Genomic DNA, 19018 nt, shown 5'->3' with positions numbered 1-19018 from the left:
TTAAAATTTAGAAATAGCTGTAAGAACTTTTATATTTATGCTAATGTCTGATGTTGAATCTGACTTTTTATTAATTATCGAATCGATAACTGGACATCCAGCATCACTTCAGATGTTTTTAGCCAATTCTGAGAAAAATCTTCAAGGAAAGTCAGAAAAAATGTGGCGATTTGTTGATTTTGGCAGATTTGTTGAAAAACTTGAAGGAATTATTATTTTTTTTACCCCTCCAGGGTCTTTTGTGGCTCTAGTGTCCCTTACATGACAGCAGGCTGACAGGAAACGGGGAAGGAGAGGGAGGAAGACATGCGGCAAATGTCGTCGGGTCCAGGAGTCGAACCAGCGACGGCCGCGTCGAGGACTGAAGGCCTCCAAATATGGGTCACGCTAACCGCTACGCCACCACGGCACGCCCACTTGAGGGAATTATTGACGTAATTTGGAATCTTGAGGGCCAAATAAAAATCTACGGCGGCCAGATTTGGCCCCCAGACCTCCAGTTTGACACATTGATCAAGAATGACTTTGACATAATTGGATAAATCTGCTGTAAGAGGCACATGCTGGACATAAACGTACATGAATAAAAGACATAAATATGTCCAAATAAAACTCCGGGCCCAGTCCAGTACCACAAGGTCCGGTACCACAAGGTCCGGTACCGGAGTTTTATTGGACATATTTACATCTTTTATTCAGTTTCTTCTTCTGCTGACAGCAGCCTGCCTCAGCGCACTGCTGCCCCCTGCTGGTCAGGTTCACTTTAGCTTCTCCACAGATGTAAAGTTATAAATATTTATAACTTTACATTAGTAATAAAAATTAATACATGAAACAAACACAATTTATGACCTGCAAATTCATGACTTTCTTCTTATTAAGTTTAATGAAAACAAAACATTGAACAATAACGTAACAGATGAAGCAGTAAAAATAAATTTAAAGCCTTGGTTTAAGGAAATGAAGAACTTTATGTTTTACTTTTTGTTTTTATATAAAAATGACAAACAAACATACATTTCATAAAGAGGCGAGCCGGAGCACCCGGAGAGAACCTACACACACACACACACACACACACACACACACACACACACACACACACACACACACACACACACACACACACAGAGTCCTTAGAGAAATTTAGACAGACTATCATTAATAAGTTAATTGGTTTTAACCTAAACAAAAATCAAAAAGGTAACACATTTTTGATGCTGCCTTGTTTCTGGACCCAAAACGAGGGGATCCACCGTATGAGGGCCGGGCTTTGGGCCCCATGGGCCCCATCGGTCCACAGAAGGTTCAAAAATATGGCAGAAATGAACCGTTGTTTGTTTGAACCATTTGAACAAACAAACAACCGAGAAACAAACCGAGAAAAAACATCTTGACCTGAAAACTATGGAGGAACTTTTCCTCCATCCCTCCATTTATTCATCCCTCCATTTATTCATCCCTCCATCCTTCTTCTCCGTTCAGAACAAGTAGTCCCACCATGACTCGGAGCAGGCCGGTGAAGACGTGGTTCTTCCAGAACTTGCTGCTGATTGAGATTGGTCTGAACCTTCAGAACCTGCCGGAGATGTTGGCATCTCTGATCGTCCGGCGATCAGAGTCGGCATGAAACGCGTTTTCTTGCTCGGCCGGCTGTCGGACTCTGCTGAATCCTCCGAAGACATTCTGCTGCAGGGCGTTTCCTCGGCGGTGGGCTCTGAACTGGCCCTCCTCTCGTCCTTCGAATGGTAGGAAACATTTACGAAAGCTACTGCTGGTTTCTGCTTCTGGCTGGAATCGTTTATATCTGTTGACTCTTCAGAGTCGCTGTTGTCATAATCTGAATCAGTTGAAGACTCGCTTGAAGACTTCTCTACTTTCCTGTTTTTAGGAATGTTTCCTGTTTTATTCAAAGGATTTTCTGATTTCGCAGCATCAGAAGAAGCTTGAAGTTCCTTCAGAAAAGCCTCTATTTCTGGTTGGAAGGCTCTGTATTCCTTCTGGAGAGAAACGACTTTGCTCTTCAAATAGCCCAAGTGTTTGGTCACCTTATCTCGTCCCATTTTCTCTTTTGAAAACGAGAAAAACATTGATTTGGTCCCAAGCTTTGTCTTTGCTTTCAATTCCTCGATCTTCCTGAGACGAGCGTTCACGGCCTCCTGCTGATCTTTGACCTTCTTCTCCACGTCCTGGAAGGCAAACTCCCAGCCGGTGTGATCCGAAAGCCTCTCCGTCAGCACCAGAATCACCGTCTCCAGTTCGCTGTTGAGGGCGGCGAGCCTCCGTTTCTCGTCTGCTGCGCAGATGTAGCGATACTTCAGCATGGGCACCGTGATGGCCTGCTGGCTCAGCGATCTGAGCGTGTTCTCCAGCTTCTGGTTCTTCCTGATGGCTTCGTTCACTCGTTCATCGTCCGGGTTGACTTTCTTCTTTATGGTGACCAAGTTGTACATTTTTAATTTCTGCCTGATCTCCTTAAAGTGGTTGTCTTGAATCACCAACATCTCTTTGTTTTCCTTTTCTTTGTCTATGAACTGTTCCAACAGTTGCCTTTGCTCCACATATTGTCTGGACGCCATGCCAACGTTTTTCCTTAACTCTTTGTTAACGAGCAGCAGCCGTTCCTGCTGCTGTTGGGCGCCTTTGTTCAAGTTTTTCATCATGGCTTCCTCAATTAGTTGTTCGTTGGTGGTTTTCAGGACGTCGGAAAGCATCACCCTCCTTCTGTATAAACTATCCAATTTTTTTTCTTCGTCAACCCAGATGTCAGATTCCAAGTTCAGCTTGTAGAGCCGCCTTTCGCAGTTTTTGAAAAACGCCTTCTCATCTTTCTCCAGTTTCTTCCGATTCTGATAGCGGCTTCTGCGGTCCGAGGCGTTCTCCAGCTCCGCGTTGGACCTCAGGAGCCTCTGGAGCGCCCTGTTGTTGTTCTTGCGCACTTTCTCAACGTCAAAGAAAGAAACTTCCGCTTTCTGCTTCTCGAGTTTATACATGTTGAAATTCTTCTGGCGGTTTAAAGTCAAAACTGTCAGAGCAAAATGAAATGAGGTTCAGTTGTGTCGTTCTGTTTCGGTAGCAAAACAGAGAGGATCCTCATCACAGGGTGACATCATCAGGCTGGGTGTGTGTGACATCATCAGTGATGTCACACCCGTTTTATCACTGATAATTCTGCTGGACGATGAATTTTCCATGTAATTATTGCGATGAATGATAACAGGAAAATGTTAAGGAGATTTTGTTTGACTTTTTACTGAGGAGAATCTCGTTTTAATGAGTTTTAAGATCAGATTGAGATTCTGAAAACATCCAACTGAAACAAGCTGAACGTTGTGCTCTGTGTGGGGAATGTTTCAGTGTTTTTACTGTTGAATCCTGACACGTCGTGGCGTCGGTGTCAGTTGCTATGGCAACGGGTCTGTGTGTAGCGTAGCAGCACAGAGAGCAAGAAAAACAAAGAAAACGAGCAGCTTTCAGTTATTCCTGGACGTTATCTCTCCCTCTGCTCGAGTTCATCATAAACGTCTCCAGGTTTCATTTAGTTACTGGTTCTACGGCGCCGATGGACAAGAATCCACTTTTTGTCCTCCAGCGTTCTGAAGAGACACAAAATTTCCGGATGTAAACAACAACATGCAACGAGTTCATAGAGCACAAGGAAAGGATTTACATGTGAAAAGGAAGGATTCAGTCATGGTGCATTAAGAAGGTCTTAAATTCAACTTGCTCAACCCTGCAGAGTCGTATAAAATATGAACCCATGATTATCCAGCAGCATTTCTGCTCTTTTCAGCTGGTTTTTGGTCCGATGTGATCCGGTCTGAGGCGGGCGAAGCGTTAGAGGAACCTCAGACCTGAACAGGGAGGCTGCTGCAGCTGACAGCCCTCATTAGACCTGCAGCGGCTCTGCAGCTCGCTGATAAACGCTGAAACTCTGCAATCTCATCTCTTTATTAAGTGGTCAAAGACACGACCTGATTTAACCGCCTGAAGTTTCCTCCTCCCTCCGCTCTTCTAGCTGCAGCTTCTCCTGGGAGAGCAACAATTTGATGCAATAATCTTCAATGCACAGTGACAAGAAATATGAGTTTTTAATAAACAACAATAAGCAGAGAATGCAGCCTGGAGCTGCGCTGAACGTGTCCTGATCCGTGTTACACTGTGGAGCTTCTGAGTTCAGCTGCAGATACGAGTAAATAAAACCTTTATTACCTCTATTCCTCCGCAGACACACTCAGCGCCGCAATATAAGCAGCAGCACTTCAGGGACCGACAATAAGAGCCTCAGCAAGGTCAGAAATACGCCTCTTTATTCTACAGCCTCTGAAAGCTGGAAGAGAAACTTTATTATCTGAAAGATCCATTTCTCCTGTTGGACTCCAAGGATTGTGAGCCTGGACTCTTTCCTGATGAGTCGGTTTTTGTGCCGCGCTGCACAAACTTCACTCTGATCGGGTCAAACCTGACAGCACCGTTTCCTTTCATTACCTCCACCTGTTTCACTCAGCAGCTCCGACACGCCGGCTCTGAGCTCTGGATCCGATCGATACGTTCCGACCGCTCCGGCTCTGCAGCATCGCTCCGGCTCTGCAGCATCGCTCTAGCAGCATCGCTTCGGCTCTGCAGCATCGCTTCGGCTCTGCAGCATCGCTCTAGCAGCATCGCTCTAGCAGCATCGCTCCGGCTCGGCAGCATCGCTCTAGCAGCATCGCTCCAGCTCTGCAGCATCGCTCCGGCAGCATCGCTCTAGCAGCATTGCTCCAGCTCTGCAGCATCGCTCTAGCAGCATCGCTCAGCAGCTATAGGCGCTGTTTGGAAAGTTACAGTCAAATGTTAACAGCAATAATTTGCGTTTATTCTGTCATAAGACAAAAAAAATAAACATTTTCAAAGTCATATTTTCACCAAGTTATTTATTCATTTATAAATGAAACAGTTCAAACTAAAAACTTCTTTACCAAGCTAACTAGCTTGGAACCAAATATTTAGCTGAACATAATTCACTTTCCAATAAGCAGAAATGAACTTCGAATAAAAACTCTAAGCTAAATATTTAGTTATCAAGTTAACTATTTAGCTCTGAGTTACTAAATATTTATTTAATAATAGATAATATGCTAATTTACTTGCCAAGAAGCAGAAGTGGACCAATAAAGTACAGGACAATATGTTTATAAACAAAAAATTTAGCTTGCTAACTTAATGTTTAGCTTCAAGCTAGCTACATTTCAAAGCTATATATTTAGTTAGCTAAATATTTAGATAGCATATTAAATATTTAGCTTTTGTTTAAATTGGAGCTGAATACTTAGTTGGTAGAGAAAATATTTAGCTTAATGTGAAACTGACATTTTAATGAACAACATGGTGAAAATATGACAGATATGAGCCGCCATTTTCTTCCTGTCAGACTAAACAACCCAAATTGTTGCTGTTAATCTTTGATTGTGAAGCTTCAGAAACGGATCCATCTGGACCGTCAGTCAAACATCTGGAGAACTTTCTGTTCTGAAAGTGAACTTCTGCCCCAGTTTCACTCAGATCCTGATGGGACAGACACTCGGATCTGTGCAGCTGATCCGGTGCTTTTCCATAATCCAAAGCAATTTAAGGCTGACAGCATCTTACTGCATTGGGATTGATTACTTCAGAAGAAGCAGGAGTGTGTGAGTTTACAATATTTCTACAGGAGCTTTACACCCAGCTTGCTCTGAAATGGATTCATTCTGCTGTCGACTCGCTGCACAAACCAGCTGAGACTTCTCACCTTCCTCACTCAATTTAAATCACATCAGCGCTCCACTTCTAGCCAGCAGAAACTACCTGAACTTTGTTCCACTGGGTCTTTATTCTTCAGGGCTCAGCTGGAAACCTTGTTCTCCAGCTGACGGAGCGTGGCGGCTGTCACTTCTCCTACCAGAGTTTTATTAGCAGCATAGCGCCGTGGATCTGTGGAGAAGCACGAAGCAGCTTCAGTCAGTCAGCTTGAATCAACTCCCAGATGATCGCAGTCAGACTGGAGGAGCGCTGATTCACACCGTCAAAAATTAACAGTTCAGGCTGTTTGGCCTGTCACAGGAAAAATGGGATTCATTTTTAGCAGTCATATTATCACCACGTTATTCATTCATTCATAGATGTCACTCAAACCGTCGAGCCTGATGTCGTTTCAACTAGTTATGAGCTTTAGAAATAGCTACAAATCTAAAAAACCCAACTCTACATGATATTGTTTAACAGAAATTAAAACAAATTCTTCCACCTGAATCTCTGAAGATACTTGCAAAGAACTCGGCACTAACGAAATTTCGTTCTGTATACACCCTGTTCATGCAAAATGACAATAAAGTCAGTCTAAGTCTAACTTAGAGATTCAGACGATTCACAGTCTGAACCGTTCAGAGGATCCAACCGAACCTGATGATCAGTTTGGTTGGTTTTTAGGCCCCGCAACAGTTTTAGCATCATGACCTTTAGCATCACCAGCAGCTTTAGCATCATGACCTTTAGCATCACCAGCAGCTTTAGCATCATGACCTTTAGCATCACCAGCAGCTTTAGCATCATGACCTTTAGCATCACCAGCAGCTTTAGCATCATGACCGTTAGCATCACCAGCAGCTTTAGCATCATGACCGTTAGCATCATCAGCAGTTTTAGCATCATGACCTTTAGCATCACCAGCAGCTTTAGCATCATGACCTTTAGCATCACCAGCAGCTTTAGCATCATGACCGTTAGCATCACCAGCAGCTTTAGCATCATGACCGTTAGCATCACCAGCAGCTTTAGCATCATGACCTTTAGCATCACCAGCAGCTTTAGCATCATGACCGTTAGCATCACCAGCAGCTTTAGCATCATGACCGTTAGCATCATCAGCAGTTTTAGCATCATGACCTTTAGCATCACCAGCAGCTTTAGCATCATGACCTTTAGCATCACCAGCAGTTTTAGCATCATGACCTTTAGCATCACCAGCAGCTTTAGCATCATGACCTTTAGCATCACCAGCAGCTTTAGCATCATGACCGTTAGCATCACCAGCAGCTTTAGCATCATGACCTTTAGCATCACCAGCAGCTTTAGCATCATGACCTTTAGCATCACCAGCAGCTTTAGCATCATGACCTTTAGCATCACCAGCAGCTTTAGCATCATGACCGTTAGCATCACCAGCAGCTTTAGCATCATGACCGTTAGCATCATCAGCAGTTTTAGCATCATGACCTTTAGCATCACCAGCAGCTTTAGCATCATGACCTTTAGCATCACCAGCAGCTTTAGCATCATGACCGTTAGCATCACCAGCAGCTTTAGCATCATGACCGTTAGCATCACCAGCAGCTTTAGCATCATGACCTTTAGCATCACCAGCAGCTTTAGCATCATGACCGTTAGCATCACCAGCAGCTTTAGCATCATGACCGTTAGCATCATCAGCAGTTTTAGCATCATGACCTTTAGCATCACCAGCAGCTTTAGCATCATGACCTTTAGCATCACCAGCAGTTTTAGCATCATGACCTTTAGCATCACCAGCAGCTTTAGCATCATGACCTTTAGCATCACCAGCAGCTTTAGCATCATGACCGTTAGCATCACCAGCAGCTTTAGCATCATGACCGTTAGCATCACCAGCAGCTTTAGCATCATGACCGTTAGCATCATCAGCAGTTTTAGCATCATGACCTTTAGCATCATCAGCAGTTTTAGCATCATGACCTTCAGCATCACCAGCAGCTTTAGCATCATCAGCAGTTTTAGCATTATGACCGTTAGCATCACCAGCAGTTTTAGCATCATGACCTTTAGCATCACCAGCAGCTTTAGCATCATGACCTTTAGCATCACCAGCAGCTTTAGCATCATCAGAATCTGTTGCTGAGAGACATCTTGTCTTTCCGTCCCTCCAGGTTTCTGTTTACCTGCCTTAACGATGAATCCAGCAGATCCTCTCTTGATCGTAGCGATTCCTCTTCAGCTCCTCCTCGACCTGCTGCTGATTCCTGACGCCATCTTTATTCCTGGAATGTTTCATCGAGTCCAGCAGCCAAACTAAAACGCCGAGGTCGGCGCTTAGAAGAGCCACAGAAACACAAGAAAATGCCTCAATAACTTCATCAGAGAAAAAACACGCAACTTAGAAAATGTGTCTGAAATATAATGAAAGCATATCCACCAAACATCCTGGGCCTACTGACCTGATTACGTAAAGCGCCGAAGCGCTTCTTCTTCTTCTTCTGTTTGATGGCGGTGGGCAGACCAACAGTAACGGTACACTACTGCCACCAACTGGACTGGCTTGTGTTCAGGAAAATTAACATGAAAAAGTGAGATAATTAAATTACTAATAATGCTCATACTAATTGAATTAATACTAGTTAACTTAATTCTCTCCATTTCTTTTGTAATTTTCACAAAATGACTCGGCCTTTTATTTTACTTACGTCGCTTGTCAAAATATTATCAATTGTAAATTTGATACTAATTTTCTTGTTTCCTTTCTGAGTCATAATTCAGTTCATTCCATAAACAGATGCTGTACAATCCTGAAGCATAAATCCATTTATTTATTTAGACTTAGAATATTACATCACACCTTTAAAAACATATTTGATGCAGGGATGTTTTGATTTAATGAAAATATTGTTTCCCAGAAAGCAACTGGATGTTTAATGTTCGGACTTGATGCTTGTTTTAATGCTTAAATGCTAAATTTAGCAACAAAAAACTTTTTATTTGGAGTAGAAGCTGATGCAGCAGAAGAAATGATCTCTCTTCTCATCTGAGGAACTTTTATTTGTCCAAACTCACATAAAGCCCAGCATATAGAACTCTATAATGAGAAAACATTTTATTGCCTAAAATGCAAAACACATTCTTGAAGTGAAAGTTTGATCATTTGGATGCAGCTAAAGCAATCCTAGCATAATCAGAACTGAATATCAATACAGGGCTGATCTGCTCATTAATGTTGGATTAACAGATTAATAATTGGAAATGGAAGATTTTTTCACAGAATTTGAATCAGGAAAAGTTAAAACTGGAGAAGTTCTGGGTAGAACAGATTTACATCTTAAATACAAAATATATATTTTACAGTTTGGGCTGAATTACAACTCAGAGTGTGTTGTTCTTTCAGCAAATGACAATTTTTAGATTAATCAATTACTGAGTTGACGATTATTTCAATCATCAATTAATCTGATTAATCGTTTCAGGTGTTTAAACGATGTTTAAATCAAGTAGTTTGATTAAAGCCCAGAGATGTTCCTGCTGAAGAGCTGCATGTTTCCAGCTTCGGATCATTAGCGCAGCGCTAATTAGCGAATGTTTCCTGGACAAAGGAAGGACGTCTCACTCCAACCTGAATGAGTCACACGATCCAGAGACAAGGTGAACATTAATGTGTCTGAAGTCAAAGTGAGATTTTCTCTTGGAGGACACTGCCTTTGTCTCCTAATGAATTGCTTTGAGTCAGTTTTACAGCAAATTATCCCTCCCTCTCCACCTAATTTTCCAATTTGCTCTGTCATTTAGCGCTAATAGAGGAGCGCGCGGGGCTGGATTACTCTCACAAATAGGGCGATGCAGTTTATTGAAGGTCTGCTGCTACAGAGAGGCTGCAAAGCAAACATCAACTGGAGAAGAGGAGGCGAGCAAACAGCCTGTAATTATTCCTCGAAGGCTGCAGCGCTTATCCTGGCTCTGCATGGCGGTACGGCCCGACCTGGACCGAACCGAACCGGGCAGAAAACAGACGATCAACTGAGTTACCAACCTTTGATTAAGATCAGAATAAAAAAATTCAAATTATTTAGTTACTTGGGTAATTATTTAGCTTCAAACTAAATATTTAAGAATAAACTTCATTGATCCCCGACGGATAAATGATTATTTGTTGACAAGCTCCTCCCATCCAAAGAGTTCAATATTAATAATATAAGAAATTATTTTTTAAAAATTAGTAAAATAAATTAAGGTAAAGAAAATAAAAACATGAGCTCGGAAAGATGAAACATTTAGTTAGAAAGTTAATTGTTTAGCTAGCAAGATAAATCTTTAGCTTTAAACTATAATTAGCTTTCCTGATCCATCAGCTGACGTCACCCAGTTAAATATTAGCAAATACAGCGAGTCAACTTATAATTCAAATATAAAATAATTACAAAAGTATGTACATGGAAATATAGAATATTTAATTAGCAAGCTAACGATTTAGCTTCAACCTGAATAATTAGCTAAATATTTGATTTGGAGCTAAATAAATATTTAATTAATGAATAATATGGTGAAAATATGAGTTTGAAAAATTAACCCCAAACTTTTCCCGACAGATTAAATAAACCAAATTTTACTTAAATTCATTTCTGACTGTAACTTTACAAGCAACGCAATCAGTTCGGCTCTGTGACGTCACGACCCGACCCGACCATACTGGACCGTCTCGGAACCAAACTGAAAACCTACCCAGAGGTTCAAACAGCTCATCTTCCAGCCAGTTGAGTGAAATTGGACCGAATCCGTTCAGAACCAGGAGGATTAACCCACACATGGCGACATGCTGCCCCCTGCTGCCCACGGCGCCGAACTGCAGCTGGATCTGAAAACGTCTCTGCGTTTCCGCCTCAAACTGGTCATTCATTCATTCATTCATTCATCAGCAACACGCTGATGAATGAATGAACGCTCACAGGGATAATCCAGTCATGTTAAGCCACTAAAGAACCAGAGAAAAAATGAGATCCACCTTATCTGGGCTGAGGAGAAAAGGTACCGTTACTGAACAGAACCTGGAGATTCTGTTCTGCAGGTCCGGATTTCTGGATACAAATCATTTTTATGGTGTGGTATTCTGAGGTTCTGGATCATCAGAACCAACAGAATCGATGATTTCTCTCTGAGGAACGAACTCCACTTTCTTCTTTTTCAACAGAACTCCCAACACTGATGTTCTGATTCATTGACCCGGACCCGTTCAGACGTGAAGCTGCATCAGAACTGACCCAGAGATTCTGAAGGGTCAGGTCCAGAGTTCTGGATCCAGAGCTTTGACCTCTCTGGGCTTCATGGAGGTTCTTCTCTCTTATAGAAATAAAGTCTATTTATTTGGTTCTGATGAATTTTCTCCAGGTTCTGACTGGTTAAAACGGGCCAGAGTCCCAACAGAACCAGAAGTTTGATGCTCAGACAGACAGAACCGGCAGGATGAGGTTCTACTGGTTTTATTGAAACATGGAATATTTACAGAACTTGTTCTGGATCAAATGGATCTCAGTTCTGATCGATTCTTTAGCAGGACATTTACAAAAAACTAAAACCAGTAAAAAAACAAACCAAAACAAAAAAAATCACATCTAAAAACAAGAACATGAAAGCGGGCCAGAGCTCCAGCTGCTGCTACTCCGACGGGCCGCAGAGCGTGGTCAGGCGGTTCTGTCAGAAACCACAGAAGAAGAGAATGATTCTGGCCCGCAGAGACAGGAAGTGATGCAGAGGAAGTGATGGACCCACCTTCAGCAGCCGGATGCTCCTCAGCGCCGACTCGTCCAGCAGCTTCAGGTCCAGAGAGTCCATCTCACTGGCCAGCAGCTGGATGCTCTGAGGGTCAAAGGTCGGGTTACAGATCCTTTGGCTCATTAGCATGACTGAAGAAATACTTCCAGATTATTCTTAAAACGTATCAGAGTCTAAAATATTCATAATATGTAATAATTAAAATGCTCCTCGTTATAAGATCACCTATTAATAATTCTCTTACTGAACAATAATTGTCATAATTTAAGTAGAACATTTTGAGTTGGACTCAGCAGACGGTTAGCCTGTAGCTACCGTCAGTGCGCCCTCTAGTGGACCAATCAGGGACAAAAAGACATTTATTCTCAGTCTTTTCTGAGATTAAATGTGTTTAATGTGAATAAACACCTTATGTTCATAGGAAACAGTTTATTTCTCATGTTTGATTATTGTACATATTTACTGGATTTTTTCAGAAGCATTCCTGCAAAATGCAGTTAAATTGTTTTTATCTTTATTTCTTGTTATTCGATTTAAATCATTTAATATTTATATGATTACAACGACACAGGAAGAAAAAAGGAACAAAAATGTCCTCTGAGTGTATTTCTGTTAGCACAAGCGCTAATTAGCTGACGGTGACGGGACACAAACACTCACCTCTCCATTGGCGACTGGAACGTTGATGATGATGTCACTTCCTGCCTGGATGGGGGAGCCGTTGACCGACATGCTGAAGACCCGCTCCTTGTGGCGCGGGACTCTGACAGCGGGCGTCTTCGGCAGTCTGAGGAGGCAGAGCCATGAGGCCGGTGCCACAACGCCGCGGCCCGGCCGGCCAGGTGAGTCTGACCAGGTGAGTCTTACCTGGGGTCGAAACGCGGCGTGATGAGGGGGGTGGAGCCCATCATCAGGGAGGAGTCCAGCAGGTTCCGGGCCGGGGTCACCAGAGGCTTCCTGTTGGAGCTGAACACACAGGAAGCTCAGAAGGGTGGGGCCCAAAAGGGGCGTGGTCTACACAGAGGGGGAGGAGTCAATGCGCTCACCGTCTGATGGTGCTGCCCTCCTTGCTCACACCCAGAACCTTTGACCTCTTTGTTGTAGACGGGGGCTTTCTGGCTGTCCGGGTCTGAATCAGAACCATGAAGCAAACAGAACCAAGACGTCGTCTCGTTACAACCAGGAACGGCTCCTGAATTTATTTCCAAGCTCTGGCAGTTAAACACTTTCCTATGATCAATATGGCGAGTAACAAAACGTCACATTTCCTTCCCTACATAAACACAAAGCGTTCCCTCTGCTCGTCATCAGAATGATCACAGCAACGTCACAATGAAGAATATTTCTAAAGTAGCGACACAAAGTAAACCGGCCCAACATGACGAACCTTCCTGGTGGAGTTCAGGACGTTTTCGTCGCAGCCGGACTTGGCTCTGCCTTTCTTCCTGGTGGCTGCAGGAGGAACCAGAACAGACTCAGCAGCAGAAATATACCGCGCTCCAACAGAACCGGACACTTTCACTGACTTTTCTTGGCGGACTTGAGGAGGACGGCGTGGTCCTCCACCACCATGCTTTCCAAGATGGCGGCCTCCTCCTGCCTCTGCTCAGAGGAAACAGCGTCGGGTTAGCACAGCCGGACCTTCAGGTGAGGAGGAGAGACGAAGAGCATGCTCACCTTTACATTGTCTACCTCTGCAGTGTTGGATTTGTCTGGATCTGCAGAGAGAAACGGAACAATCAGAGCGAGACGGAGGAGGGCGGAGCTTCCTGACTGACGGGACTCACTGCTGCAGAGCTGCAGCCAGACCTGCTGCCTCACGGCTCTGGGCAGCTTGATCAGAGCCATGTTGTAGTTGTTATCCACGTCCTTCAGCAAATGGTCGATCTTCTCCCTCATCCGGTCCACTCTGGTCTTCACTGCACAAACAGACAGCGCGGTGAAGAAGGAGGAAGAAGAGGAGGAAGAAGAGATCTCAGTTTCTCAGCGGGTTTAGGGAGTTCAGTGAAACTAAGCTGATAATGGTTCACTAGAACTAACAAAACCACCAAAAACAAAATTGAGAAAACATTTTTTGTTAACTGAAATAAAAACAGTAATTAATGAAGAAAACTATAACTAACTGGTACTATACTGTAGGTTTATTAAACATATTTAAATTATAGATATAATATCCTTCATTTTTGTGTTTATGAATCCATTTATTAGCCTTTCAAACTGATGTGCAGCTGTTATGTTTTCCTCCACAGACACTTTCCATCAGCAAAATATCCACAGCAGAAACTCCAGAGTCTGTTATTGTATAACTAAATACAGTTTTTATAAATTATTTGTTCTGTTGAGTATTTTTTACCCAATCGAAACATAAATCACCTAAAATGAACCAACGTATGAAAAAACTAAAACTACTAATAAAAACTAAACTGAGCCAGTAACCAAACAAACCCTCTAAAAACTAATTCAAAATAACTGAATTAGACAAAAGGTCACAACAAAATAAAACTAAACTACAATAAAAAACCCAAAACTGTTGATCTGCTGGAGAGGTTTAATCCCCACCAGCGGCTCTGACCGGTTTGGATCTACTGCAGTTTGTCTGCAGGTTCAGCAGACAGGAGGCATTTCCTCTGTTTCTCACCCTGAAGCTGCTAAAACTTTTGCATGTTTCATTTTTATTTATTTTACCTCCTCTTTTAACATTATACAGCCTCTTTGCTAAAAGGTTTAAAAGTACACCTAACATTTATTATGGTCTCATATTTAGTTTCTTAGCACTTTTTTTTATCTCAATAAACCCAAAAATGTTGAAACATTAAAACAGGAACATGTCTTGAGATTTTACATGTTTAGATGAAACTAGATGAGAAGAAGAATCAGCAGAAGACGCTTTATGCCCTGCTAAGAAGTCAGACTCTGTCAGAGGATTGGACTTTACAGTTTATCCTTCTCGATAAAACAAAATGCAACTCCATGTAGGAAAAGTCTGCTTCCTCAAGTCAGCAGCAAGGATCCAGTCCAGTCCAACAGAACCATGGAGGACGGGCTGAGATGCTGCAGGAAGGGAGAGTGATGGACAGCAGGAGACTGGAGGCTGGTTCATGTAATAAATTACTCTCTAGGTTCAAATTCACTTTATGGAGAACATTTAAAATAACACCAAGTTAACTGTATTAATCAAACAGCTCAGACTGAGTTAAAAGGTTTGCAAGTGACATAACAAACGGAAGCAAAGCGGTTTCCTGGCCTCTGCAGGTCAGAGAAAATCAGAGAAAATCCCAGAATTTAGGAAGAAAAGGAATCAAGTGGGAACGATTCAGCCCAAACAGAATCGGATCAGATACGGCCCTAAAAACGGATCCACGGTTCGTTATTTAATAGACAGAGAAAATACTGTAACGATTCTGTGTTTTAGTTCTGCTGGGGTCCATATGGTTATTTGTATTTGCTATAAGTTGCAATGTGATCCTTTCTGTTATATGTAGAGTTATGGGCTTCCCCTGTCTGACTCTGCTGGATCCCGCTCACATGTGATAATCCTGTCATGTGGGGGGGGATCGGTGGAGCGGCAGGACCCGGACCGGAAGTGGGGAAAAGTTCAGGGGGGAGTTAGCAGTGAATCTAACAGTTGATTGTGTCCGTTTGTTAGAGGCGTGAGCTGCAGCCTCAGAAATAGCAGCTTGTAATTATTTCTAATAAACCCTGTTGGCGGGACTACATCTGCAGTGTTGGTGTCATTACAATACATTATATCTATTTGTTTGCAGATACTTCAGTCCAGCAGAAAATGAGTTTCTAAAGTTATTTCCTCTAATTGGAGTCATACCTTCATGGTCGAAGTCCTGCAGAAAAGCCTCCAGCTTAGCCGTTTTCAAGCTGTTTTTCTGCTGCCTCGTGGTTCTTTTCCTGGGAGCCATGTCTGCAGGACACCGAGTCAGCCATTAAACACACAGCAGAGCTCGTTTTAACAGACAGAATAACCGTTAAGGGCATCAATATGGAGGGTTTAACGGTAGCAGCAGGTTCTCTCCGTTGGTTAGCATGTTAGCAACAAGAGAACCAGCTATTCACGGCTGATTATCGGTCAACAGCTGAGCTCACAAAACTCACATCATCTCAAAACATCTTAGAAAATCTAACAACCAACCATAGAACATTTTATTGAAGAGTATAATACCTGAAAATCAACGTTTCTTCTTCTTTAGGTTTGCTCTCCCTCCTTCTCCTTGCAGTTTTCAAATCTCTGTGGTGGAAGTGACCGAAACATCCCCTGGGCCAATCAAAGCGCACGTTTGTCCTTCAGGATCAGAAAACGTTGATCGCGATTGGTTTGTTTTCATGCTGCATTTAATTGTACATATGAACTCGGAATTTCGTCCATATCGTGTTTAGTTGCGCACATTTTGCTGATAATAATTTGTTTTTAAGATTTTAAACCATTTCAAAGAAAAGACGCGTGTAAAGATAACTGTTAAAATTTAACAAAAAATAAGTTTGACAGTAAAACAGCTTGGAAATGGTAAAGGATATTATTTATGAAAGATAAAGCAAAACGTTGAGAATAGTGGAAAATGTACAGGACGCACAGTTCCTTTGCAGAAAATAGCTCTTTGAATCGTATCCCAACCTGGAGTTTTTCTGTTTGGGATTCCAAGGTGTTCCAGAAATTGAATATTTTACAGAAAAGAAAATTCAAGTTGTTGATTTTCCACAGTATTTTAAGGTACATTGAAGGTACCACAAATTATTGTTTACATCAGCAGACCGGAAACAGTTCGAAGCGTCATGGCGAACGCGTGTTGCAGCTTGGTGGCTTAAAGGCGGAAAGTATTTGGGTTTTTAAATCTTAGCTGAACCCTGCATAGATAGAGCTCTGGTTAGTGAATCATTTGACCTTTAACCTTTATGTAAATCTGAAATATTGGGGTATTATTTCCTTTCTCTTGCGGACTCGTGTCTGCTTTCATAGCGAATTGACCATAAACTTTATCGGCCAGATGTCCCTGCAGGGGGCGGTCAGGAGGAGCTTCGTGGCTCTCCGGGACCAGCGGGCGGCGTGGAGGAGCGTGCTGGAGGAGTGCGACCCGCTCATGGAGTCTCTGGGGAACCTGGGGGAGCAGATGAATGCTCTGTCCCGGGTCCGGGTCTCCGACACGCCGCTCCGGGCGTTCCCGGACCTCCAGGAGCGGCTGCAGTTCCAGCTGCTGCAGGCTGTGGACCTGCTGCTGCAGAGACTCAGGGACAGGATGTGAGTGGACCATCAGGACCGACTGAGACACCCAGATGTCCCCAGAATATGTAAACCACAGGTTGTAATGATTTAAATGGTTACTGACACCTAGTGGCCGTGTTGGAGACAACAATGATGACAAGAGCAAGTCCAGATATTCCTGAAGATTATTATTATTATTCTCTGAGAAGAATAATTCAGCAATCAGCAGACATTATTGGTCATATTTAATAACAGAAATCAATAACCTGGTCAATAAATTAAAAATAGAAGTCCTAAAACAGCGGTGTTCAGCGTGTGGCCCGGGGGCCATTTGAGGCCCTTAGAGGGGTTTTGTGTGGCCCTCAACCGCAGTACAAAAATGGCACAAACTGGGCTTTCTGTAGTAAGTTTGGAAGTTGATGCAGTTACAAAGAGCTGAGCTTCTACACTGCAAAAACACAAACTCTGACCAGGTCATTTCTGTCTAGTTTCTCAGTACATTTGAAATAAGACAAAACTAATCAGTAAGTTTAATATATGAGTTTGTTTTAATTCCTTCATATTGATGAAAAAGTTCTGGTTCAACTATTACTATATTATTTCAGTTACAACAAAACATTTTTCCCTGTTGAAGGTGAAATAATCTGGAAATGTAACTAAACTAGCCCAGTTACTTATTAGTTAGTTTTGTCTTATTTGAAGAGATATTTGCACTTTAAACCAGACCAAACGTCCCTGGTAACATTTTGTGTTTCACAGTTTAATCTAAAGAGACTCCAGCTGACGGTCCGTTCTGATTGGTCATCTCCTCCAGGTCCTGCCTCCAGTCCATCAGGGACTCCGTCGGCGGCCATGTTTCTGCCGCCCTGCAGCTCTACCAGGACTCTGCAGACGGCCTGGATGTTGCCGTGGCGACACAGCGCTCCTCCGTCGCTCCGTCGCTCGCCGACATGTTGGAGTGGCTTCAGGACGCCGAGCGTTTCTACAGACGGCAGTATCCTACCTGCTCTCTGTGAGGCGTTTGAGTGCCGTAGGGTTTGTGAGTTCTCCTGAACGCTTGGCCAGGTTCCTGCAGAGGAAGACTCTGCTGCTGACGCTGAGGCGGGACGACCGCGCGCAGCTGGAGGGCGCGGCCAAGGCCTGGAGGAGTCTGGACTCTCCTGATGCAGAGCAGCAAATCACAGGTGAGGTCATCACTCACCTGAGTCATGAACCTATGGCAGGCCGTTATTACATAAAATCTGCTTCACCGATATGTGAAATGGATTAATGACTAGAGATAAAAGTTAATTAAAGGGCCAGTATCATTTAAAATCATCATGTTATAATGTGTTTTTGATTCTTCCATTCATGTTTGAGAAATCTTTTAATTTCTATGGCAACCATTCAGCTGTTGCCTGGCTGGACCGAGCCTAGTATGGAAGCTTCAATTCAAGATGTCTGCAAGAAAGTAGTGACTATCTGAAACATGTTTCAGATGTAAACAGTTAAATTGTGACACATCATGAAGTAGATTTAACACATCTGACTTTTTATTCTGACTAGAAAATACTCAAAATAAATACCAAAAATGTAAACATTTTGCACTTAAGATAAAAAAAACTAATTTATCTGTAAATCTGTTTACAACAAAACATGTTTCTGCAGAAAATCTTCTATTAATCACATTTTGCATCCAATTATCAATCAATAATTAATCATCAGTATTGGTAGTAGGGCAAGAAGAAAGAAAACCTGATGTTGATTTATTTAGCTGCAGATGCTACAAATGATCAAACATTCACTAACTGAATGCTTTTTTACATTTTAGGCAATAAAATCTTTATTTTCTACTCCAATAAAGAAATTAGCAAAAAATTCTTCATATGCAGTTTTTTCTTTCTAATATTGATTAAATAAGCTTAAGTGGTTAAATGAAAAATCTGAAAATTGATCAGTCATCAGAATAATCGATTACTGAAACGAACGTTAGTCTCAGCCCTAAAATGGTGATATGTTTAATTATCGTTCAGGTTGGTGGTGATGTAGCCGTGTAGAGTCCAAACTGGACACCCGGAGTGTAATTACAGGAGGGCAGACGAAACCGATTATATGCTAAAACAGCCTGCCATATGAAACTGGACCGGGTCTCTGTCTCCTTCCAGATAATCTGTGCAGACTGGCCTTCTTCCTGGAGTCCCAGTGATCCGACCTCTGACCCGCTACTGGATCAGAACCAGATGAATCCATCAGACCCGCTACTGGATCAGAACCGGTTGGTATCAGAACCGGCTGAACTGATCAGACCCA

At 42.6% G+C, this 19018-nt stretch overlaps 2 protein-coding genes across 3 annotated transcripts; one reads left to right on the top strand and one right to left on the bottom strand.

The window, feature by feature from the left end:
• Window positions 1–11212: 11212 nt before the first annotated feature.
• cdca8 (cell division cycle associated 8) lies at window positions 11213–15804 on the bottom strand. Its single transcript, XM_023344963.1, has 11 exons — window positions 15695–15804; window positions 15344–15436; window positions 13308–13439; window positions 13198–13238; window positions 13047–13122; window positions 12908–12972; window positions 12567–12649; window positions 12388–12486; window positions 12181–12307; window positions 11518–11604; window positions 11213–11439 (listed from the first exon to the last, which is right to left on the bottom strand). The coding sequence occupies exons 2-11, from the start codon at window positions 15432–15434 to the stop codon at window positions 11404–11406; spliced, it is 837 nt and encodes a 278-aa protein (XP_023200731.1). The 5' UTR covers window positions 15435–15436; window positions 15695–15804; the 3' UTR covers window positions 11213–11403.
• Window positions 15805–16133: 329 nt separating this feature from the next.
• On the top strand, window positions 16134–18959 carry c13h1orf109 (chromosome 13 C1orf109 homolog). 2 transcript variants are annotated; one of them, XM_023344966.1, is made up of 5 exons: window positions 16134–16393; window positions 16515–16765; window positions 17544–17723; window positions 17795–17913; window positions 18874–18959. In XM_023344966.1, exons 2-5 carry the CDS (start codon window positions 16515–16517, stop codon window positions 18912–18914), a joined length of 591 nt encoding a protein of 196 aa, XP_023200734.1. In that variant the 5' UTR covers window positions 16134–16393; the 3' UTR covers window positions 18915–18959. The 2 variants fall into 2 exon arrangements, with proteins under 2 accessions (XP_023200734.1, XP_005811854.1); XM_005811797.2 differs by having other exon boundaries at window positions 16135–16765.
• The last annotated feature ends 59 nt before the right edge of the window (window positions 18960–19018 follow it).

Source organism: Xiphophorus maculatus, chromosome 13 (genome assembly GCF_002775205.1).
Source record: "Xiphophorus maculatus strain JP 163 A chromosome 13, X_maculatus-5.0-male, whole genome shotgun sequence".
Lineage (NCBI taxonomy): Eukaryota > Metazoa > Chordata > Actinopteri > Cyprinodontiformes > Poeciliidae > Xiphophorus > Xiphophorus maculatus.
Note: the sequence above shows the minus strand (reverse complement) of the source record. Positions and strands in the feature narration are given on the sequence as shown.

Coding starts and splice junctions, on each gene's coding strand:
- cdca8 (XM_023344963.1), bottom strand. CDS start 15,434: ATGGCTCCCAGGAAAAGAACCACGAGGCAGCAGAAAAACAGCTTGAAA. Junction 12,973..13,046: donor CCTCAAGTCCGCCAAGAAAA/GTCAGTGAAAGT, acceptor TTCCTCCTGCAG/CCACCAGGAAGAAAGGCAGA. Junction 12,308..12,387: donor ACGCCGCGTTTCGACCCCAG/GTAAGACTCACC, acceptor CTGCCTCCTCAG/ACTGCCGAAGACGCCCGCTG.
- c13h1orf109 (XM_023344966.1), top strand. CDS start 16,515: ATGTCCCTGCAGGGGGCGGTCAGGAGGAGCTTCGTGGCTCTCCGGGAC. Junction 16,766..17,543: donor CAGAGACTCAGGGACAGGAT/GTGAGTGGACCA, acceptor CATCTCCTCCAG/GTCCTGCCTCCAGTCCATCA. Junction 17,914..18,873: donor TGCAGAGCAGCAAATCACAG/GTGAGGTCATCA, acceptor GTCTCCTTCCAG/ATAATCTGTGCAGACTGGCC.